General features: G+C 34.5%; 1 protein-coding gene across 5 annotated transcripts in view; it reads left to right on the forward strand.

Annotated features, from left to right (window-relative positions):
• The window catches only part of PPP3CB (protein phosphatase 3 catalytic subunit beta), a 40137-nt gene extending 18439 nt beyond the window's left edge, over window positions 1–21698 (forward strand). Inside the window, exons 6-15 of one of the 5 annotated variants that reach the window (XM_030951751.1) lie at window positions 3234–3373; window positions 3472–3549; window positions 3649–3743; window positions 5235–5360; window positions 7336–7413; window positions 11867–11951; window positions 12800–12897; window positions 16688–16715; window positions 18345–18374; window positions 20014–20093. In XM_030951751.1, coding sequence (XP_030807611.1) covers window positions 3234–3373; window positions 3472–3549; window positions 3649–3743; window positions 5235–5360; window positions 7336–7413; window positions 11867–11951; window positions 12800–12897; window positions 16688–16698 — 711 coding nt within the window. In that variant the 3' untranslated portion in view covers window positions 16699–16715; window positions 18345–18374; window positions 20014–20093. Of the gene's footprint in view, window positions 1–3233; window positions 3374–3471; window positions 3550–3648; window positions 3744–5234; window positions 5361–7335; window positions 7414–11866; window positions 11952–12799; window positions 12898–16687; window positions 16716–18344; window positions 18375–20013 lie in introns of all 5 variants that reach the window. The other 4 variants (XM_030951747.1, XM_030951748.1, XM_030951749.1 and 1 more) reach the window with 4 other exon arrangements.
• Window positions 21699–21910: the final 212 nt, after the last annotated feature.

Genomic DNA, 21910 nt, shown 5'->3' on the forward strand with positions numbered 1-21910 from the left:
CTCACTTTATATCTAGGAAAAAATCCTATACTTGGGGTACAGGTGTGGTGTGTGAAGTTAATTCTGTAAACAATCAAGACAATTGAATAATACTTCAGGCCTTCTGGTTTATTAGCAGAAGTTCTTACTAAGGAGAGGTCTTAGCTGCAAGGACATAATTATCTGGCATAAAAGGGAAATTACAGCTCTATAAATAGTGCAGGAATCACCTAAGAAATAAAGAAAAATTCTATGCCCGGTGCAGCTTCTTCTGGATGAAGCCTTTCATCAGTATTGATATGTAGGAAGGTGAATAAACTACACAATTTAAACTATTATTTTTGCTGTCATAAATTTACTTCCAGAAGAGGACTGCTTTCATACTAGGCATGACGATGAATCCTAACCAGAAAGGTTATTCTAGGTGCTTCATTTTTCTGCCAAAATGGAAGTTTGTCAAACTTGTGGTAATCTGATTTTTTTCCTGAATATCAATTCCATGAATGTTCTGGTTGTCTTGGTAAAGAGTGTCTCTTTCAGACACATGTCCATCAGCTTAGAGATGATGTTTAGTTGATTTCATTTACACTGCCAAGACTTCTACTGAAACAAAATGCCAGGAATTGTCATTTTCAAACCTAGCATTTTAGAAAGAAGAAAGTATCCAGATAAGATTATGGGGACTCTAAAAAAGAGGGACAAATTTTTTTTCCCCTCATTTACAGCAGATACTCACTCTTTTGTTTAGCTTTTGGTGGTACTAAGACTTGGTCAGATTGCCTTGAAATATATGGCAGCACAACTGGGAATCTGTAATACCTTGCTTCCTTTCTGTGGCCTGCTGAAATTTCCTTTTGTTCAGTAATATGTAAGATGGCTGCCACTTTTCACTGGCCTTCACATTGTTCTTTAGGCTTTATTAGGTGATAGTTCTCAAGAAAATTAGGACAGATTAATTAAAACTGGTGTCTGTGTATGAAACTTCTATGAAGGTCTTTTGCCTCAAAAGCAAAATTGTTTTAATTTGCTATACCTTAATTGCCTCTCAGGTTTTGGTGCTTCTGAATTGAAACATCCATGTGGAGGTATAACACATGTCACGTTGGTTTTCCTGACTGCATACTACCTTGAAAATAATTTAGATTTAAATGTTTTACAGTATATTAAAAAATACACTACCTAGTTCAGTTTCAACTCCAGGTGTATTAATTCTTATTCTTGAAAATTGTCTTTCTCAGTTACCTTAATCATATTTAGAAAAATGTTAAGCCAGTTTGTATTGAGATTCTGTTTTGCTGTAGTCAAAGCACATTCAAAATAGTTTAATCAGTAACAGGTGTTTTGAATTTACTCGTGTCCTTTAACTTACTTGCTGTGCCAATAGTAGAGAAGCCCTTAAATTGATTATTCTGATTTGATATATGTAGTCTGGGTTGAGTAGCTTGAAGTGACATTTCCTTAAATTTTGAGATATCCTGAGAACCGTGCCAGTTAGTAGATTTTCTAGTGAAGAAGAAATTGATTTGGTGTCTGTAAGTAAGTATATATACTATATGTATAGGTGTATGTAAGTATATTTATTTTTTACAAACTGACCTTACTTCAGGAAATAGCTGCATTATTGTTTCAATGCTGTGAGAAATTATTTTGGGAGAGAGGTGTGTTAATTGCAGGCAGCCAGAACTTTTTGTTTATAATGTCTCTATCGATTTGGCCAAAGTCATAAGGAAAATCCCTGAAGACTAAAGAAAAATTCTTAGAAATATTTTCTAGACTTTCAGCCTTCTGTATTGCAGGAAACATCAATCAGCAAACAGTTGAAACTTCCTTATGTGAATGCCTCTGTTAGCTTCCGGACCCATATTTATTGCTGGAGGTTTAGAAACTTGATGGTTTAATCTACAGAAATTCAGGTACTTGCAGAAGTTGATGGACTGACTTCTTCAATCTGGAAGAAATACTCCATACCAGGTTTATCATCCAGTGTGGGAAATGTTAAACCACAGGATTTTAATATTGAATAAATTCCAACAACAACTTCAGTTAATACCTGCCTTACCATTATCTGGCAGGAATTTGTAAAGATCTGGACCTCTCCACTTATGTTACAGGTGGCAGCCTCGGGAGCTCTGATTTTCCAGGGCATGAGAGAGCTTGGCACTACTGCTGGTTCCATATTTGAATGGATTCCTATGGACCGTTAGACTCAAATTCACCAGGTGCTCACCAAACCTCCCTTCAAGCCTGTCATGAAGAGTTAAGTGTTCTCTAGTACCATCAAAGTCATCTTCTTTGGTATGAGAAGTGAAGTGAGATAAATGCACTGTCCATCAAAGAACCGTTCCTACATTTCTTGGATAAAATCATCTTGTGAACAAACTCCAGCTACATAAAGACCAAATAAACTTTACATTGAACCTGGGATATCTGCTTTCATTTCTGGGACATCAGAGATTGATTGCCTATAACTTAATTAAGCAGGGCATTTTCCTTTTACGTTAACAAATGCACTTTGCTCTTTCTGCCCCTTTGACTGTGGTTACTAGGAAATTTGCAGGCTGCTAAAATAGGTGTTTCAAGTGAAAATCAATAAAGAAGCAGCAAGAGAGAAACTGAGAGAAAATCTGCTGAAATTCTTATGGCCCATTACATCAGGGATAGAGCTGACAAATAAAGCTTGTATGGAAAAGCCTTAGCCAGCTGGGCCAGTTGCATCTTCATTACATTGTTAAATGATCCATTATGGAGACGGATGCTTCAGGGTGTTTTTTTTTCTGTTGTTGCTTTGGATTTTTAGGGTTGTTTCGTAATATATATTTAGTCTCTTCTAGTTGGTGCTAATTATTCATGCTTTTCTTTTATAATTCCTGTTTTCTGTACTGTTTCTCTTTTCTAATTCCTGGTAGTATCTCCAGATTGGTAGATGTGGCATGTGCATGAAAAAGGACCATTTTGTTCCTTGTCTGTATCTTGACCTTGTATTACACATATCCATCAGTCTGGAAATCATCTCCCTTCTTTTTACAACTAATAAATCTTATTGCTCTTAACAGGTTTGGTTCTTTTGGCATGCCTGTGCCTTATTTCATGAGGAGGAGAGGAAAAACTATACAGAAACTACTTCTCTTTGATATGGTTGGGATTTATTCTAAAAATGCTTGGTATTGATGGATATGTAGGTTAACAAATGTGTAAAACTTAATAATTTCATATTTAAAGAGTATTTGTGCTTTTGCCTTTTTTTTTCTAAACAGTTAGATAGATTCAAAGAGCCTCCAGCATTTGGACCAATGTGTGACTTATTGTGGTCAGATCCTTCAGAAGATTTTGGAAATGAAAATTCACCAGAGCATTTCAGTCATAACACAGTCAGAGGATGCTCCTACTTTTATAGGTGAGAGTATGCTGTGATCTAGTTGGGTGTTTTAGTACTGACTCTTCCTGAATATTTTAAGAGGATATCTTTTACTCATAATTGTTTTCATTTTACAGCTATCCAGCAGTTTGTGAATTTTTGCAAAATAATAATTTGTTGTCAATCATTAGAGCACATGAAGCACAAGATGCGGGGTGAGTACTTTGTATCTTTCAAGGAAATGGTCACAATGTAAAATAAAAATTAATTGCTTATTTGCTGTAAGATGTAATATAATTTGTTTGGTTTTACAGTTATAGAATGTACAGGAAAAGTCAAACTACAGGGTTCCCATCTTTAATAACAATTTTTTCAGCACCTAATTACCTGGATGTCTACAATAATAAAGGTAAGAACTTGTTATTAGTAATTGTATGTTATAATAAAATAAATTTGTCTAACTAGATAATCTAATATCAACCGCTTTTTGCCAATTAAGAAACTAAAGGACAAAAAAACATCTATTAATGAAAATTATAAAGAAGAGCCATAAATGACAACCTCCTGTAAGAGGAGTACCTTGAAGCATAACTGTGGTCAGAGGTTTCCTTTGTGAAAGTTGTTGCTATTTAGTACTTGTGATTAAATCTGCTGGCGTTATCCTGTCAGGCAAGGTTTCCCTGTGCTATGAGTATTCACTCCTCTCATTGTCTTCAGTGGGCAAGGAAGGAGGTTTGCATTGTGGATTGTGGCATCTGAGCATCTTAATTGTGATTGTAATTCCCATAATGGCCATATATGGGAAATCAGAGAAGAGCAAGTAGTGATCAAAATGCTGATGACCATTGGAAATATTAAGATGGAAGTATAGAACAAGAAATCCATTTTTGTCCATCCTCTGCTAAGATGGATTTGAACAGGAGAAGCATGTTTAATAGTGTGGAGAAAGATTTGCAAGTCAGAATTACAGAGAACAGCTTAGCTGTGAATTAGTATTATTCATTAATGAGAATAAAGTTCAACAATGGAATTTAAAAATAAAGCCTGCTGAAATTCAAGTATGATATTAAAGTAAGGCATTTTAAGTATGTGATGAATGAATGATCTCCAAATGTTCAAATAGTGTTCCTTTGAAACCAACACCTTTTTTCTATTAAATACATTGCATTTTCTTCCACCCACCTATAAAGAACCACCCACAGTCCATACCACTTCTGTAGGGTGCATAACTGTACACAGGAAAAGATGAGCTGTTGTTACTTTCACTGATTGCAAAGTAAAGGGGAAGTAAAAATATCTTCAACTGGCTTTTTAAGTTTTTTCACTATCTCTATGGATACTGTATTCATAGAACCCTTTTTCACATGAGCTATTCCCAGTCTGATGCAAGTGTAAGTATAGAAAAATGTGGTCAACTACTTGTTTAGCTTTAGAATGCTTCTGGTTTTCTGTCTTTTTTCTTTATGCTTTCTCTTTTCCCTCGTCTTCAAGATGTCTGTGGTTTTACTCCAGTCTTATTGCATGGGAAGACACATATGAAGAATAAAACCTGAATTTGCATAAACTGAATGTCCTGCTGTTCTGAGTTAGTTTTGTTAAAGTTACTGAAATTATACCTTTTCAGGACTTTAAAAAAATCTTCGTTGATTGTAGACCTAAAATAGGACAGTACAGACCTGTATTGACATGTAGCAGTACCTTGGAGTGAAACATATACAGTAAAAATCCAAAGTGCTCCATTAGTTACTTGTCTGTAAATATTGTGAAAGAAAGAGAATGGAAAACCTTTGGGATTATTTAGTCTAAAGTATAAATAGACCTAAGCCAAGCCTGTGACTTTACCTTTGTGGTACTCAAGAGTTTTAAACATTCTTTTCAAAATGTTTGAATTTCATTTTAGCTGCTGTATTAAAATATGAAAACAATGTGATGAATATTCGTCAGTTCAATTGTTCCCCTCATCCTTACTGGCTACCAAATTTTATGGATGTTTTCACATGGTCTTTGCCATTTGTTGGAGAAAAAGGTTAGTAGATGTTATGCGTCAGCTAATATCTCTTCTTTCTGCCAGATTAATGTTGCGAGGATTTTTGTTTTTAAAAATATATTTACCAACGAAAGAGGAATTGCATTATTTTTGTGTTGTTTTCTTTACTTGTTTAAGTCAAGGTAGTTAGAACTGCATCTAATATAGCTAAGATGTTAACAGAAATTATAATTTCCATTGGGGATGTACATCTCCATTGTTAAGTAGCACCTTTGAACTGCATTTGAAGTTAATATTTAAATTGTTCATATTCTACAGAATGCTAAGTTATATGCATTATTAATCCTGTGTAGTTATAGGTATAAATTTATATTGAGATATCTGTGTAAAATGTTAACTTTCCTATATGAATATAACAGATTGACCTTCACTAAAGATAAGTTTTTCAGTTATAATTTTTTCTTGTAAAAAAGGTAATTTAGCACAGATCCTCCTTTTTTTTTTTTCTTTTCCCTCTAGAGATGATAACTCTGAATCTAGGACACTGGGGCCCCAAGTAGTCCTCAGTTGGCAAGCAACGAGGTTAGAGGCTATTTGGGTCTGTTTAAAATCCTTCTATGACAGAAACGGCTCTTTTCATAAAAAGAGATCTGGATAGCTCTTTAGATTTCCTTGAAAACTTCTTTTAAATTTAGTTTAAATTTAATTTAAATAAAATAAATTTAACTAAATTTTAGGTTTCCTGGAGTTACGTATTTAAGGACATAAAAACATAGGATTCTAGATTTGCTGATGTTGTCTTTAGTGAGCAGTTAAATGTGAATACTTTGGACACTTCTTATGGTGGTTAACCAACTCAACAATTTTTTTTATGTTTAAATGAAGGGACCTGACATTTGAAAGAAGATTTGGTTTATATCTCTCTTGCCTGATTATGCAGTAGATAATGTTTTCAACAGCAAAGGGTTGCTATTGTGTATTTTGCTTTTGTTGTGTTCCTGGTAATGACATCCAGCAGCTTATTTAACAGTGTTTGAGTTTTCATTGCTCTGCTCAGTGCTTCAGACTGCTGGAGTCATGGCCCTTGTAGGTACCCTTGCCTTTGGACAAATGCCTGTTTCCACTTTGGTGAAGGATTTAATGTCAGTATTGTCTGGTCTGCATTGATCAGATCAAAATCATAATAATTTGGGTTTTTTTACAGTAGCAAGTAACTCTTTCCCAAGAATGAAGAATACAACCATAGCAGATAACACTGGGGTTGTATGAATTAGTCATGAATAAATGTAGGCAGCAATTTACAGGGTTTTTAACCAACTGCCTTTTGGATAGGTTTCTGAATACTTCATGTAGAGGAAAGTTTGAATATTTTAAGAAGGAGTCTGATATACATCGGAAAGATTGAGTGGCAGAATAAGAATGTTCCTGGAGAAAAAAAAATACACAAACTCGTCTCAAAAACCCTGTATCCACTTTGTTAATATATTTAAGGGGATTTTGAAAATACAAACTGATATTTATATATGTTTTATATATTTATATTTAACATATTTATGTTCTAATATTTTTCTGCTTGAATATTTCTGCTACATGCCTGCGGCTGTCAGGAATAGAATAGCTTTTTCAATTCGAGCTTGAATTTGAGCAATCAAAATTTTTCATATTTAGGTAACGTTTGCATAAAAACTAGTTCAAATACTTGACTTTTAATGTAAAACTATTAATTTACAAGAAAAGTCTTGTTATCTAAAAGAACTCCTTGTAAGAGAGGAATGTTCATGTTGTTTGATTATTTAGTGTTTAGTTGTATAATCTATAGCTTCTTATTTTTCTGAGCTTTTTAAATTCTGTGACAGCTCACATAAAGAATTCTTTTGGAATGAGGTTACTGAGCAGTGGCTATGGTGTGAGAAGTTCATTCACTAAAGTTGCTGGTGACTACCTGTATCTTGTGTACTTGGAAATATTTTAAATTCTACACAGAATGAATTAAGATTTATTTTTTCCTATACAGTAACAGAAATGTTGGTGAATGTTTTGAGCATTTGCTCTGATGATGAGCTGATGACAGAGGGAGAAGATCAATTTGACGGTAGGGTTTACTTTAAGATATGTAAATCTTCCTAATGGTAATAACTTGTAAACAATAGTTAACTTAGACTGGTGTAATATTGCCTGGCATTTGAACAAAATTGCCTTCACATTTGTTTGTGGAAAACAATGCTTTTGGTGGGGCAGAGAAGGGAATTGCATTTGTGTTTGTGATCGAGAAGCAGTAATAGTAACCTTTACAAATCCTCATATGTGATTGCAGTATAAAACAGACTTTTAGTGGGAAATTCTCCAAACGTCCTGGCGCTTGAAATTTGAAACATACTAACTTACTTTGCTACTATTTAGAATAAATGCATTTTAATACACTAAATTTCTAAATTATTGCCCTTCAATAACAGTTGATGTTGGAGAACATCAGATACAATATTTTTTATGGCAAAGTACTATAAATAAAGTCTGAAATGCAAGGTTAAGTCTGCGTTTGAGTTTAAAGGGCAACTTGTTTATGTACATTGTATTATGTGTATTCGTGTAATGAATTGCAACATCTTTTTGTGTCTTAAACTGGGATACAGTAGATTGTGAAGAGAGGTTTGTAGCATGATGATTAGGAAGCAACATTGACATGAAGACCTAGCATATCACACTTAGTTTTGTTGGGCTTTTTACAGAAGTGCTTAATGTCACACCTAAACATTTTTCAGACTTGCTTCCTTTCATCCAATAACAGAACTGATCTAGTGAATTGTTGTTGATGGAGGAGGAGGAAGAAAACTTCCAGCAGCCTTTGAGGAACATGAAAGGATCATTTATAAAGACATTAGAGACACAACCCCTTTCTTAGCATTACTGTGTTCAAATTCAGTAGCAGAGTAGTGTTGTGCTAAGCAGCTGTGTGTTTCCCATTGGAGTGCCTTGGTTCTGAGCCACTTCAACTTTGCTGCTATTTAGATGATTGCCAAAAAAGTGAAAACGTGGAAGAAGTGTCAAAAGTGATCCTACCAACAGTCAATTCCTGGTTTTTATGCAAGTAAATCTCCTAAACTGAGCATAAAGCAGTTGCACCAAGCAGGGTGTGGTGGTATTCTGAGGCATTAGGATTTATGTTTGCCACAGTAGCTGCAGTTGACAGTTGATTGCATATGCCCTGTCTGTAGTTTCTTGATTTGAATTATTTTATTATTCTGTCTCCTTTAACAATTTCTTTGCTTGATGCATCTCTTACGCCACCTAGGTACTGTCTATGCTTTATCTTTCTATGTGGTTGGATTTTTTTTTAACTGTTGACTTTCAAGCATTCACTTGTTATTCGTCGAATTTTAAATATTCTCAACAATTGCACTTCTTGTTTGATGAATGCATTTTCAAGTGTTGCAGTTTTCCTTTTTTTTTTTCATATTTCTTCTCCATTCCTTCTTTATTACCACTGCCAAGTTAAATATCTTTTTTTTGTCTCATTCACCTTTTTCTCCATCGTTCACTTCCTTTTTTTCTGGACTCTCCATCTGAAGAGCGACTCATATATGGCAATAAAAAAGGTACAGACCAGACAGAGTAGCAATGTTTTGAAATACGACTTCACAGAACCTGACAGTCTAAAGTATTAATGAGAAAATAACCTTTCTATTGAGAGTTATTATGTAATATTTTATGATTATTAACCATTTTAATGGGAATTTTATAAAAACTAGTGTATTTTGTGATGAGAAGTCATACTTCAAGACATCTGTCTTTCTGTGCATGATTTTTTTTTCCTTTTTCATTCCTTTTTTTGGTAGAATTTCATTCTTTTATCTACTTCTAAAATTTTATCTTTGGTCTTGCATGTGTAGGGAGCTTTCAGTTGTCTGTCTTGCTCTTTAATACTTTCCTCAAGAGCTGTTTTTTAAGGTTGTGCATGGAATGTGTTTATAAAATGTTCCAAAATCTGGTTTGTGAAGTACATTTTGTCTTCTTAACTGAGATGTCAAAAAAAGTACTTTTTGATTCTCTGTGAATTTTGAAGCTGGCCAGATGCAAATTGTAAAAAGAAGCCTAGTTACCAACTTAAATTCTTGATCTGTCACTTGTTTTTCAGAAATCACAGGACAGATGGTTTTGTACAGAGATATTCTTCTGGCTACTACTTGCCTAATAATATTTTTTCTCTCTCTGTAAATTTATTGGTTCCAGAGAATATTTCTAATACTTTGGAATGCGTTACATTTTAGACGTGTTTCCAGAAGTTATGTCTGGGGCATAACATGTCAGCATTTCAGAATTTGTTTCTTATGCAGGCCTTGGGAATGGGAAATAGGGGAGTTCTTTGTCATATAATTTAGGGTATAATCAAGACATCCTTCTGCAAGCAGATGCCATTCTCTAAGTAATCAGGATTGAGTGGCCACATTAGTGCAGTGCTGCAGCCTGGAGTAATGCCTTTGGCTTTTTGCCTTGGCTGTGTTGCTTCTGGAGGGCCAGGCCAATGAGAAATCATCTTTTAAAAACCACCAAAAATGAAAAATCCCAACAAACAAACAAAACCCCCTCAAACAAACCAAACACCCCAAAGCAACCTTTCTCATTTTAAAGCACAGGGACTAGCACTACCTGAAGTCTTCCCAGTTGGCACATTACAGCTTGGCATCAGTGAAGCCTGCAAATTGGTGTAGGTAGAAGGAAAATTCAGGAACTTTAAGAGAAATATTTGATGTCCCTCTTAGCCCTGAGCTTTTCAAACTCTAAAAGAGTGTCCTTCTCATTCTGGATTCTCAAGTAGCTATTCAGTAGTGTTCAAAGAGAGAAAGCAAAAATTTCTACAACTTAAAAAATTAGAAGTTAAGATTGCAAGGAAATTATTTTCAGTAAAAATGTAATGTTTCATACTATTCTATTCCACGTTTTTCCTGAGCCACCTGTTTTGCCAGTTTTTAGTTTTATGTCTGTTAAAATTGTAACTTTGTCTAAAAGAAAATTTTACTCAGCAGTTCCTGGTTTTTTTTGCTTTGTATATGTGGACTGGCAGGTATTTGTCATACCCCAAGATTCTGCCATTGTGTTCTTACAAAGTCTGTCTCTTGCCCCCATTTTTTCTTTGTCATTACACCTTTTCTGTCTTGTGTGGTTTTGTTGTTGTTGTTTGCCCTTACATGCTTTATCTTTTGTCTTTTATTTGGTTTGGTGTTCAGGGTGGAAAGTCTACCCAGTCCTGTGCCACAGGAGGTCTTGTGTCCTTGCAGCTGTGGTCTCAGAAGTGTGACTGTTGTGCCTGAGTGTCTGTGCCCTCATGGGGAAGCCCCATGCTAGTGAACAGGGATGGAAAACAGCTTCTTCCACAGCTCAGCTCCCTTTTTGAGTGCAAGTAGGCCAATTCTGGACGTGTGGCTCTTCCTCTGCCCGCTTCTTTGGTCCTCTCTTCTACATTCTTGCAATTTAGTGGGCAACTTCTTACTGTGTGCCTTTCTCCCAAGCCTGAACAACACTGTACATGGAGTTCTGGAATACCTGACAGACCTGTCTGAGCTTGTTCACTCTTGGTCCCCTGTGGTTCAATTCACAGTATGACTGAGTTGCTCTTACCTTGATGTGATTAATGCTCTCCTTCTCCAGTGGCTGAGGAGAAGTAAGGATTTTGGTTTTGATACCTCCTCATCTGCCTCTACTGTTTTAATAAAATTGAGGAGTTGTCAAAGGGAAAGTAAGATAGGTGAGGAGAAGGATGACTTTTATACATTGAAACAAACCAGAGAAAGGAGAAAGATGTTGGAGAGAGGTGTTCCTGTTTTCATGTCAAGGCAGGCAAAGGTGGCTCTCCTTCCTAATCACAAGCCTCCTTTCAGAGTTTTATCTTCACTTTTGTCTGTCACAAGTGGTATCACTCTGCCCTGTGGAATGTGCAGTATTTACTCCAGATCTTTGGTATTTGTAGTTTCTGCAAATGATGCAAACCTAAGATGATGTGGAACACAGACTTAAGTGGTAAGAAAGGTACCACTGCAATTTTTTGCTTTATTTTCTGAGGGGTTTTCATGGAGTTGTGTTTTGGGCAGCTGACATAAAAACAAGGAAACCACTGTTTTCTCTTGAGCAGCTGTGTAACAATTAGAAAATGTTTAATTTTTGTGGCTTTAGTATCTCTTTGGCTTCTATATTGGGCTGCTTGCCTAGATGTTGATATACACACATACACATTCTTAGTACATGTCAGTACTAAGAATTTAAAGTGTAAAATTTAGGCAAATGAATTAATATAGTTACTACACTGTAGTGGTGGTAGTTCAGGTGCTTGCTAGGCTTAGAAAATAATTGTGAACAATCTAAACTTTTTTGTGTATATTTTGTGGACACAGAGGTGATGGTGGTTTTGCTGGCATTCTGAAGCTCTAATTTGATAACATTGTGACCTCCTATGAAGAGTACTGAACTTAAACAGTTGTTAAATTTGATGCACTTTAAAACAATGACCTTCTAAAGAATCATGAGCTTGAGACTCTTTCTTCTTCTATTGAAAGTAGGTACAGCTGCCGCAAGAAAAGAAATAATCAGAAATAAAATCCGTGCAATTGGCAAGATGGCAAGAGTCTTCTCTGTTCTCAGGTACTTGAATGATTTCTGCATTTCTTAACCCCTATTACATATGCAAGGTAAACATCTCTGTTTCAGGATAACAAATACCAAAGATTTTTCAGGGAGATCACTGTGCATCAGAATCTTGTTTGGAGCACCTTGTTAATGGAATTTTTGTGTTGAAGAATATTTTTGAGTTATTTTTGAGACATGTTGCAAGAAATTAGAGAACATGTTTGTCCAGCTGTTAACTAAGGGTCTTGGAAAGGCAATACCAGAGAGAGAGACTGAAATCAAGGATATAATGAAGGAGGTTAGGACTGACTCTGAAAATTTCTGACGTACCATGAACCTGAGGAGTACAGGGGTTTTGTTTTCAGTTTTGGTTTGCTTCTTTTCAGCTATTTAAAAAATATCCCATCTTCTTTAAATGTCGAGATTTCATCATCCTATTTACCCAAAATGTCTGTTTTTCCACAGAATATAATTGCTCAAATAGGGGTAATTTTTTAAAGTTCTTATTTCCCAAAGTAGAGACATTTAAAACAAAATTGGGGATTGCTTTATGGTAGTGAGACATATTCTGTACCTCATGAAACATTCAGTGCTCATTTCAAAGCTAATGAACCTGCATATGAATTAACTGTTCAGAATTTGGTTCAGAAGTAGCCAGCATTTATAACTCCTAGGCAGAGGAAAGACTGGTATGGAATAGAATTATTTTCGCCTTTTAAATTGTTGGAAGTTGTATTTACATTCAGTCTTGACGTGCCTAAAACACAGAAAAACTGGGCTGTCCCTTTCCCCATCCATTATTTTACTTCAATGCAAGTTTTCATGCAGATATTTAAGGTTTTTTTACTGTTGTTTTCACCCAGGGAGGAGAGTGAAAGTGTGCTGACACTCAAGGGTTTGACTCCCACTGGAATGTTACCTAGTGGAGTGTTGGCTGGAGGACGACAGACCCTGCAAAGTGGTAATGATGTTATGCAACTTGCTGTGCCTCAGATGGACTGGGGCACATCTCACTCTTTTGCTAACACCACACATAATGCATGCAGGGAATTTCTTATGCTTTTCAGTTCTTGTCTTAGCGGCTGATACAAGCATAGTGTTATGTGTTAGTCAGGCAATGTGAAATGGATACTTAACCAGGGTATAAAACTAAAAGCCAACTAGTTCAGCAGTGTCAAGCTATGTTTTTCAGACTCCGAGCTTCCTTAGTTTACAATTTTTCAGGTGGGGTGGCCTTATAGATTTCGTATTGAGGCATTTAGTCATTACAGATACAAAAATGGCAGTGTAATTTTGCATCATTACTTGTGTGCTCTCCATTAAAATAGTTTTATTATAGCTGTGTTAGTATTTTCATTGACAATGTCAAATACTTGTTGATATTAATATTAACAAACAGCTACAGACTGCATAGTTCCATATTACACTCCATTGACAGATTGGGATGTGCTATGTTTTGTACCCTGGTAATTAATGCCAAAGTTTGTTCTCTATGTTGTTTGTCAAATGTTCTATGTATAATTGACCTCCCTGAATTGTCCTTGTAACATGCTGTTTCCTTCCTCTGCAGATGTAGCTGCTTTCTTAGATCTGTCTGTCTCTCTCTAGGTATAGATGTATGTCTGTATAAGTGTTAAAATTAAACCACTATCCCAGACACTTGTCTGTCTCTTGATGTAGAAGCAATGTTGTAGCACCTTGTTTTTGAGGTTTGCTGCATTTGCTGCTGCACACTGTCTGTGCATTTTCAACAACAATGTATTTGAAAAATATTCAATCATTTGTTATAAAATCAGTTGAGAATAAAGGGATTGAATTTAAAACTTGTAAATAAATCAAAATAAAAGGGTGTTATTAAGTGTGCATATATTTTTTTGCATGAAAATAAAAAGAACTCTATACAAAATATACCTGTAATCTGGCTCATTGAATATTTTGTAAAAGGTTTTCATTCTTTTTTAGTTTGTTGAATCATTGGATCATATTTTTCACAAGGCCCATAATGATTAACTAGGATTAGGGAGGATGCTATGAACTTGTAGCAAGTGTATTAAAAGAATGAAGTCCATGTTTTCTCCTCACAGTGGTGAATAACTAAAAAACACCAGTCTGAAACTGGACTTCATATCAGCAGCACTCTTAACATATTCAAAGACTTTTTACTGGCCACCTTTGGGCTTTACTAGGAAGTATAAAACTTTAGTGTGGGAACACTGAATTTTATAACTATTGAAAGATTGTGATATGCGAATACCACTTTTTACACAATCTATTTTCCAAGAGTAGCTGCTTTTCTCATTTCATGATTTAGACTGTTTATTTGAATTCCTTATATTTTCTATGTAGTTTTTTAAAAGCCTTTCACTACATTTTCTATTAAACTGTCAAAGCTGGTTTTTAATAGCTTTGAAACACAAATGTCACATTTGAAATCATTTTTCAGTGGACATATAATGTCTACAAGTAAGTTTATATGTCCAGTGTATGTATGTGATTGTTTTGTGAATGTCTATAACAAGAAATGGTGTATGTTTCCTAATCCATTCAACTATTCCAAAAGCATATGTTCTAGCTTTAATTTTCATTGTTTAATAAGAAATTTTATTATGCTTAAAAATGAGTCTGCATTCCTCTCACTCATTTAACAAATTTTTATCCGTGTTGCATTACAAGTAGCAGAGAGGATCAAACTGACTAGAAAATTTTTTTTTCATAAAGCATACGACTTTCTACCATTACTGAAATGTGGGACATCTGGAAAGTATGCAAAATCCATACTGGATTTTTGTGGGTGTGGGTTTTCTCTTTACTAGAACTTTTGATGGCAATATTCTCTGATGCACTACATTAATATTCCTCATTTGTTTTAGTCATGTTGATTGTTCAAAATAAAATAATTAGTTCTTAAACTGAAGTAACTTCTTTTTAGTGATAGGCATGTTACTGTTTCAGTCTTAAGAGAGTAGTTTTCAAATTAGGGTTAATGCTCAATTGCAAAGGTAGTAGTAAGCCAAAAATAAAATAAAACTTCACTAACTGACCATTTTCTAAACCATTGTAGTATCAGAGAATTTATATTCTTGGCAAAAATACAGTCACTGATAGTATAGTATATATTTCTTACTACAAATATTAAATTACTCTTTGAAGTATTTTGTACTGTGTTGGTCAGTATACTATCAATAATTTAAACTAGTGTAAGCTTGCAAAACTAAAAGAACATAGTAATAATTGAAGTAATTTTTTTCTTCTGTTCTTTTGTTGGCTTAAAGATAGACAGTATTGACAGTATGCCCTAGGTTTTCCTGGTTTCAGTCTTACAGATGCTCATTTTTCAATGGCACATTGATTGCTGTTAAATCAATAAGCAGCTTTGAAAGTTATAAGAAATTGGAGTGTATATTTACATTTCTCTAGAGAGCTGGGCTGAAATTATTTTATCAGGGCAAATAGATATATACACATATGCAATTTTTGCATCTATACCTATTATAATTCTTAATGTCGGTAACATTTTCCATAGTAGGTCTTAGCAGATGCCACTGTTCTGTCAGGACTTTGTTGAGCCCAGCTGCTGTGTTTGTGAGCTGCTGGCCCTTCTCCTCCTCCTCCTCCTGCTCAGAGCAGCAGTGCCTGCTGGTTTTGCCTGGTGTTTTTGCTTGGTGGCTTTGCCATCCCACCAGGCAGCACCAGGACAGATCCTCACTGCAGCACAGAGCAGCCCGGGGGGAATGGCAAATGCAGACTGCAGCAAAGGGCTTAAACAAAGACAGCTCAGTTCAAAAGCATAATTCTGGAAAAAATGCAAGCCTACATCCTATGGGAGGCGTTAATGTATGATTTTTTTTTTCATGAATATATGGATATATTTTTTAAAATGAATCATAGCTTACTTTTTGATAGCTTTAATATGTTAGGTTAAAAACAGACTTTGGGAAACCATGGTCTTTGTATATTTCTAATTTTTTTAAATGTAAATTTATTTTTATTGTTTTTGTTGCTTGCATTATAGTAGCTGAAACAATAAAGATAATATTAAGTACTGCTATTTAAAATAACATTTCCTAGTGACTTATTTTGTGAATTGAATTCAGTAAAATTAGCTTCCAAATTGAGCCAACATCTGCTAAAAACTGACAAAACACCTAGAGCTTTATTCAGCAACATACTAAACAGAAATCTAAATTAAAAATTTTAAGTACTTGCATGGATATCAGTTGAACTACTGCTCCTGCTATTAGTCAGAAAGCAGTCAAGATAGTTTTTTGTGCTTAGGTTGCAAATTGGTAAGGATTTTCTATCACATACATCCATTAAATAAAACAAGAGGAGAGCTGAAATTAAGGATAGAAATGCCATTGAAACCCGTTGCTTAAAATCAGCTTTCTATTGAGAATTTTCAGAGCAAAGACTTCAGAATTATCTGTTAATATGATCCAGTATTTATTTGAGGTTTATCAAAGTCTACAAAGTATAAAGTTTTAATTAGATATACCTGCAAAAGAGAATCCAATAAAATGATTTTCCAAATTGAGTCTCTACAGGTTTTTTAAGTGCTTGTATTTTCCAGTCAGTTTGTTCTTTTATGTCAAATTGAAAATTATCCTTTTCCTAACTGTGATTAATATTCCAAGGTCTTTTTGGAATAGTAGTACTACAAGTAGTGTGAACTAGGAGTAAATTTTGAAATTTGTATTTATGACCAAGCTACATAATTTGCAGAGATAAATCAGTATTCGTGATCTTTTCAGGAAAAGATTGAAAACAAAGACTCCACAGGTAACAGAAAATGGTGGAAAGAGGTGGTTTCTTTACATAGTTTTATATTTGTATGGCAAATTGGTTATAGTTTGCAGATATGTATTTGCTGACTTTCTAAAACAATTCTTAAAGTAATTTATTTTTAGAAATAGAGAAAGTTTCTTTCCCTTAAAGTAAACATAAATAAGCATCCATTCAAGTGGCTTTTTGATTTAATTCTGGAATTGCCCTTGTCTCTGTAGATTTATGTGCAGAACTGTTTTAACATTTTTTTCATCTTTTGTTCCATGGAAAGTGTAGTACATGAAATTCAAAGTGCTGCATTTTCCTTAAGTATTTAATATTATTTTATGAAATAAAATAGTATTTATTGGATACTTACATAATGCAAGTATCCAATTTTTTTAGACTATCTCAGTGAAAATTAGAAGCTTGTGCAACAGTGAGCTTAAAACATAGTGTAGGCAATTCATACATAAGATAGTGTAGGCACAGTGTAGGTGATTGGTTTTGTTGGATAGGAAATGAGAAGTAATAAACTTAAATCTCTTTAAAGAATTCTATTCTCATCTAATGCCCTATTTTCTTATAGACCTATTTTCCCAGCACTTGCTTGAATACTCTGCCATGATTTTTGTTGTTAACAGTATGTATGAAGCACTACACAAGTAGGTTTACCACTATGTAAGCTACTTTTTGTTAATATTTCTGAAATTATGGTATTAGAAGCATGGCAAATGGAGGAGGAGGTAAAAAGTTGTTACCATGATTGACTTAGATACAGTTCAGGTTGTAATAATAATAAACTTATGTTAAAGCTTTGCCATCTAGAGCTAAAATTGTAAGGAAAGCTCTTACACATAAGAAATCAAAGCAGTTGTCATAGTTATTTAGTTAGAAAAATAGCTAGTGAGCTAGATGTTCTTCATATTCACATTAATTCACCCACTAAAACTATGTTAAATCCAGACCTCTTCCTGCTGTAGACTTTGTCATTGATTCAACTAAACAATTTACTTTTTAAATATTCAGATTTAACTAACTTTCTAGATTTGTCTTCTTTGGCTTAAATGTCATGATTCAGTGCTCAGAGATGCCCATTTTAGCCTAAAATATTGTGAGAAATTGAAATACTAGTTAAACTTCAGGGAGCTAAATATAAAGAGAAAAGTAATTTTTTGTTATTTATTCAAATGCTGGTAGTGTTATTTTTATAGTGTCACTCCTGGTAATTTAATGAAGCTCACTAATGCATTTTAATCTTCAGAAGCAGTCTCAAATAGATTTTTAGTATTTTTTAAACCATACCACAATTTTAGCATTAGTTGAAGTTTTCTGTTGCTGTCTTAAAAAAAACCAAAACAAAAATCACAACCAAAAGTTACAGAAACATATAGTTAATAACATCAGTTCAATTCGTGTTACTTAGACAAACTTATAGTTGATAACTCTGTTAGTTAAAATTGAGGGTAAGTTTCACTTAGACTTAAAAACATTCCCCCAAAAACTTAATTGTCATTTTAACTAATTGTAATCAAATCTGGCGTAGCATACTATATTAAATTGATCATTGCCTTTTCTGCTGTGCGATATTACACTCTTCATCTTTCTCATTCATTTTGCATGCATCTGCTCACTTCTGTACAGCCACTGTAGAGGCAATTGAGGCTGAAAAAGGTATGATCAGAGTCTTTGCCCTTGGCAGAGATCTGTGGTGTCTGGGAGGGAATTCAAAAGTACTCTGTGTGGGTGTGTTTTATTTTCAACTTGCACAAGCAGAGATGAATCAACTGCATTGATTCATCTATTTTACATGTAACATTCATTTCTGGCTTTAGGATAATTATTATCTTTAATATTTTAGGGAAGTTGGGGGTTTTTGGTCTCCTTTTGTTTTTATTTTTACAGAATATGCTGTAGGTTTTTGTACAATAGCATGTTGTGATATGTGATGTTGTCTTGAAGTTCTTAAAAATAGAAGTGTTTAGTGGTTTTTTTCTGCATTCAACTGAAGGTTTTGTTTGATTGTGGGGAGGGATGTTATATGTGGAAGGTGGGTTGTTTATGCATGCCTTTTCTCATAAAATATATTTAATGGCTTTGAACATTTTTTAAACTTTCTGTGATATCTGGTAGTGCAAGACATATAACTTTTTTTCTATAGATTTTGAATATAATTTACTGTTCAAAATTATTTCTAGTATTTATAAGACATATTAAATTCAATGGATTATTAGTGCTTCTATGCTAAATAAGTTATATATACATCCTCTATTACTGGTATTGAGCAAAATGCCATGAAATTATTTGGTTCAGAGTATTCAACTTCAGATTGTTTCTTTTCAGAGAGACTTAGTTTTTTCTTGCTCAGAATTCAATGAAATGAATGAGAAACAGCATAGCCATTGAGAGAGCTACCTTTGGGGTTTTTCAGATTTAGTTGCAAAGCACCATTTAATGACTGTATTCTTTGTTTTTTTAATTAAGGAAGTCAGATCTCCAAAAATATAAACAAGTGCCATATTCTGTTCTCACACACACCTGCAAGAGGTCCTGTTGTTGTGAGTGGAAAGCTGTACTTAAATCTCCAAAGAATTATTTCATCCCAAAGACTTCAGTCTTATTATGTGGTCAGCCATTTTCAGGTGTAAATTCAACTACAGACCTCATTCATCTAAATAATCAGTAGCAAAATAATACCTATTTTCTATATTTTAAATACATGTGTATTTAAATGATACCATTGTTGAACCACAGTGCTAACTTGGTGATTGTGGTTGTGTCCATTTCCATCATCCACATGATTAGCACAGTGTGAACCACATCCTGCAGTTTTGCCTGCATGAAAACTGCAGGATCAGGCCATTGTGTGTGTGCAGGATGTAAATCTGCCACTACTTTTGTAACCCTTTGCTGCTTTGCCTCCACTGCACTTGCTGTGCTGCTTAGATCTTACTGACATTGCCCTGAAGAGAAGGGGGATGTTAAGATTAGCCCAATGAGCTGAGCAGCAAAAGCACAGCAATGATAGCTGGCCCCACCAGGGACACGCAGAAGCAATCAAGTGGGCTTAAACCCCTTGATTCCTGCTTGCAGAATATTTGCCATACTTTGTTCTTTTTGTAACAAACTGAAACAATGATTGCCGTGAACATTTCAGGAAAGCAGGTTAGAGAATCTTTTAGCAATACAGTTGCAGGGCCATAAGTTTCTTTGGCTGATTTTTAATCTTTTTTAAAACATCATTTGTTAGAAAAAGTATATGCTTTCATCTTACTTTTCCATTACTGACATATCAAATTTGCATTTTGTTAAGCAATACGAGGATTCTCTCCGCAACATAGAATCTGCAGTTTTGAAGAAGCAAAAGGTTTGGATAGGATCAATGAGAGAATGCCACCAAGAAAAGATGCTCTTCAGCAAGATGGTATTAATACTGTAAACACAGCAAATGCCAATGGAAACAATGGAACTGGCAACAACAATGCACAGTGACCACATCAGCTTCTGTTTACTCACTCATGTCCTGCCTGAGAATTCCTACATTACTGCTTTTTGATGTGACAGCAAATGAAATAGGGGGATCACTTGAAGTGACTACTTAACACGAGGTGGAAAACCATCGGACTTGATCCCACTGAAGAGAGACCATCATGCTTTTGAGACAACAGCCCCTCTCTTACACGGTGACCCAACCTCCCAGGAGCGTGTGCCTCACCTTTTCACACAAACATCCATCACTGGCTGCTGCAGCTTTGGAAGAGATCTGGGGAAAGGACCGGACTGTTCTCACTAAAGCACACCTAGGCTAGCATCTTACGCTTACATTGTCAACACTTTTAAGTTTACAAATGGGATTTTTCTTTCAGTAGAGGTAGTTTGTTTGTTCGTTTGTTTAAATCAGACTTTCAAATACAACCCTAAGAGCTAACTATTTATTAATGGACATTGGTTTCATGATATGTCTTTAAAATTATACATTAGAATGGTCTTAAAATATCTGAGGCTGCAAAAACTGTATTTTAAATAACAGAAAAAATGCCAAAACATTTCAGTTGATCATTCTGTAAAATGCTGACCTCAGGTTTACTCCTTTAGATGTTGCTAATTCTATATTGTATTCACTGTATTTTTTAGTTACAGCTTATCAGAAGATTTCTATGTAGGAATGTTTACTACTTGAACACAGATTAAAAAACAAATATTTAATTTAGAAACTTTTTTGCCCAGCTTTTTCAAGACTTTTCCCCACCTTGAATTTAAAAAAAAATATATATACTAATTTTAAAAGTAAGAAAAGTATGGAAGTGTTAATTTTAAGGTACTTTTAATTGAACTTTGTACATTGTTTAAGTAAATTTTGATTCATATCAGTTCTGTAAAGCTTGGCATTGTATTTTGTGTATGCATGTTTTCATTTTGCAAATATTTAATATATAGACCTATGATGTACATCTATAGGTTACCTAGATGTTATAGGTACTTTTAGTTTATTGTGAGTATTACGGTTGCATAAATAGCTAACAATCACTGGGCTGAATAGCTGCAAGCTTTTTTATTATTTTTAAATCTGTAAAGGAAACTGAACCTGTATTGGACATACTTTTTGTTTAAGCAAAGCAGCGCGTAAGCAATTGCTATGTTCAACTGCTAAGGCATTAGTGAAAGTGTAAACTTGAGACTGCATGTATTTTGGTATCTACAGGACTGCTTGGTTAAAATAAAAATTGAAGCCCTGTGCTAATTTGTTCACAAATAATGGACTGTACTGATTGCCAGTGTACTTTGTTATATATTTTGACATTTGCTACATGTCCTTCTCATCCCCTGGAACACGACTTGAAACTTATGTCACTAGAGTTCATCTCTTTTTTTTTTTTCTTTGCCATAAACTACAATCTGTACATACCCCTAAGTTGGAAGTTTTATGCATGTTCTGAACTATTCAAGTATTTTATAAACAGTAGCACACAATAAATTTTGTGCATGGGCTGCGGCTCCAATCACTGTGTATTGGTTTTATTTGGCATACATAGGTCTAATCTGGCCTTGCAAATTTTTTAGAAATAGGTTTCAATATTTAAGCCATTAAAAAAAATAGCATAAAAGGTCAGATTTAGCTTGCAGAGAACTAGTTGAATGTAAACACTCACTATGTAATTTAAATTTTATTCCTGCTGCTATTTTTTGCTTTTGAGTTCTCACTCAAGAAT

Source organism: Camarhynchus parvulus, chromosome 6, assembly GCF_901933205.1.
Source record: "Camarhynchus parvulus chromosome 6, STF_HiC, whole genome shotgun sequence".
NCBI lineage: Eukaryota > Metazoa > Chordata > Aves > Passeriformes > Thraupidae > Camarhynchus > Camarhynchus parvulus.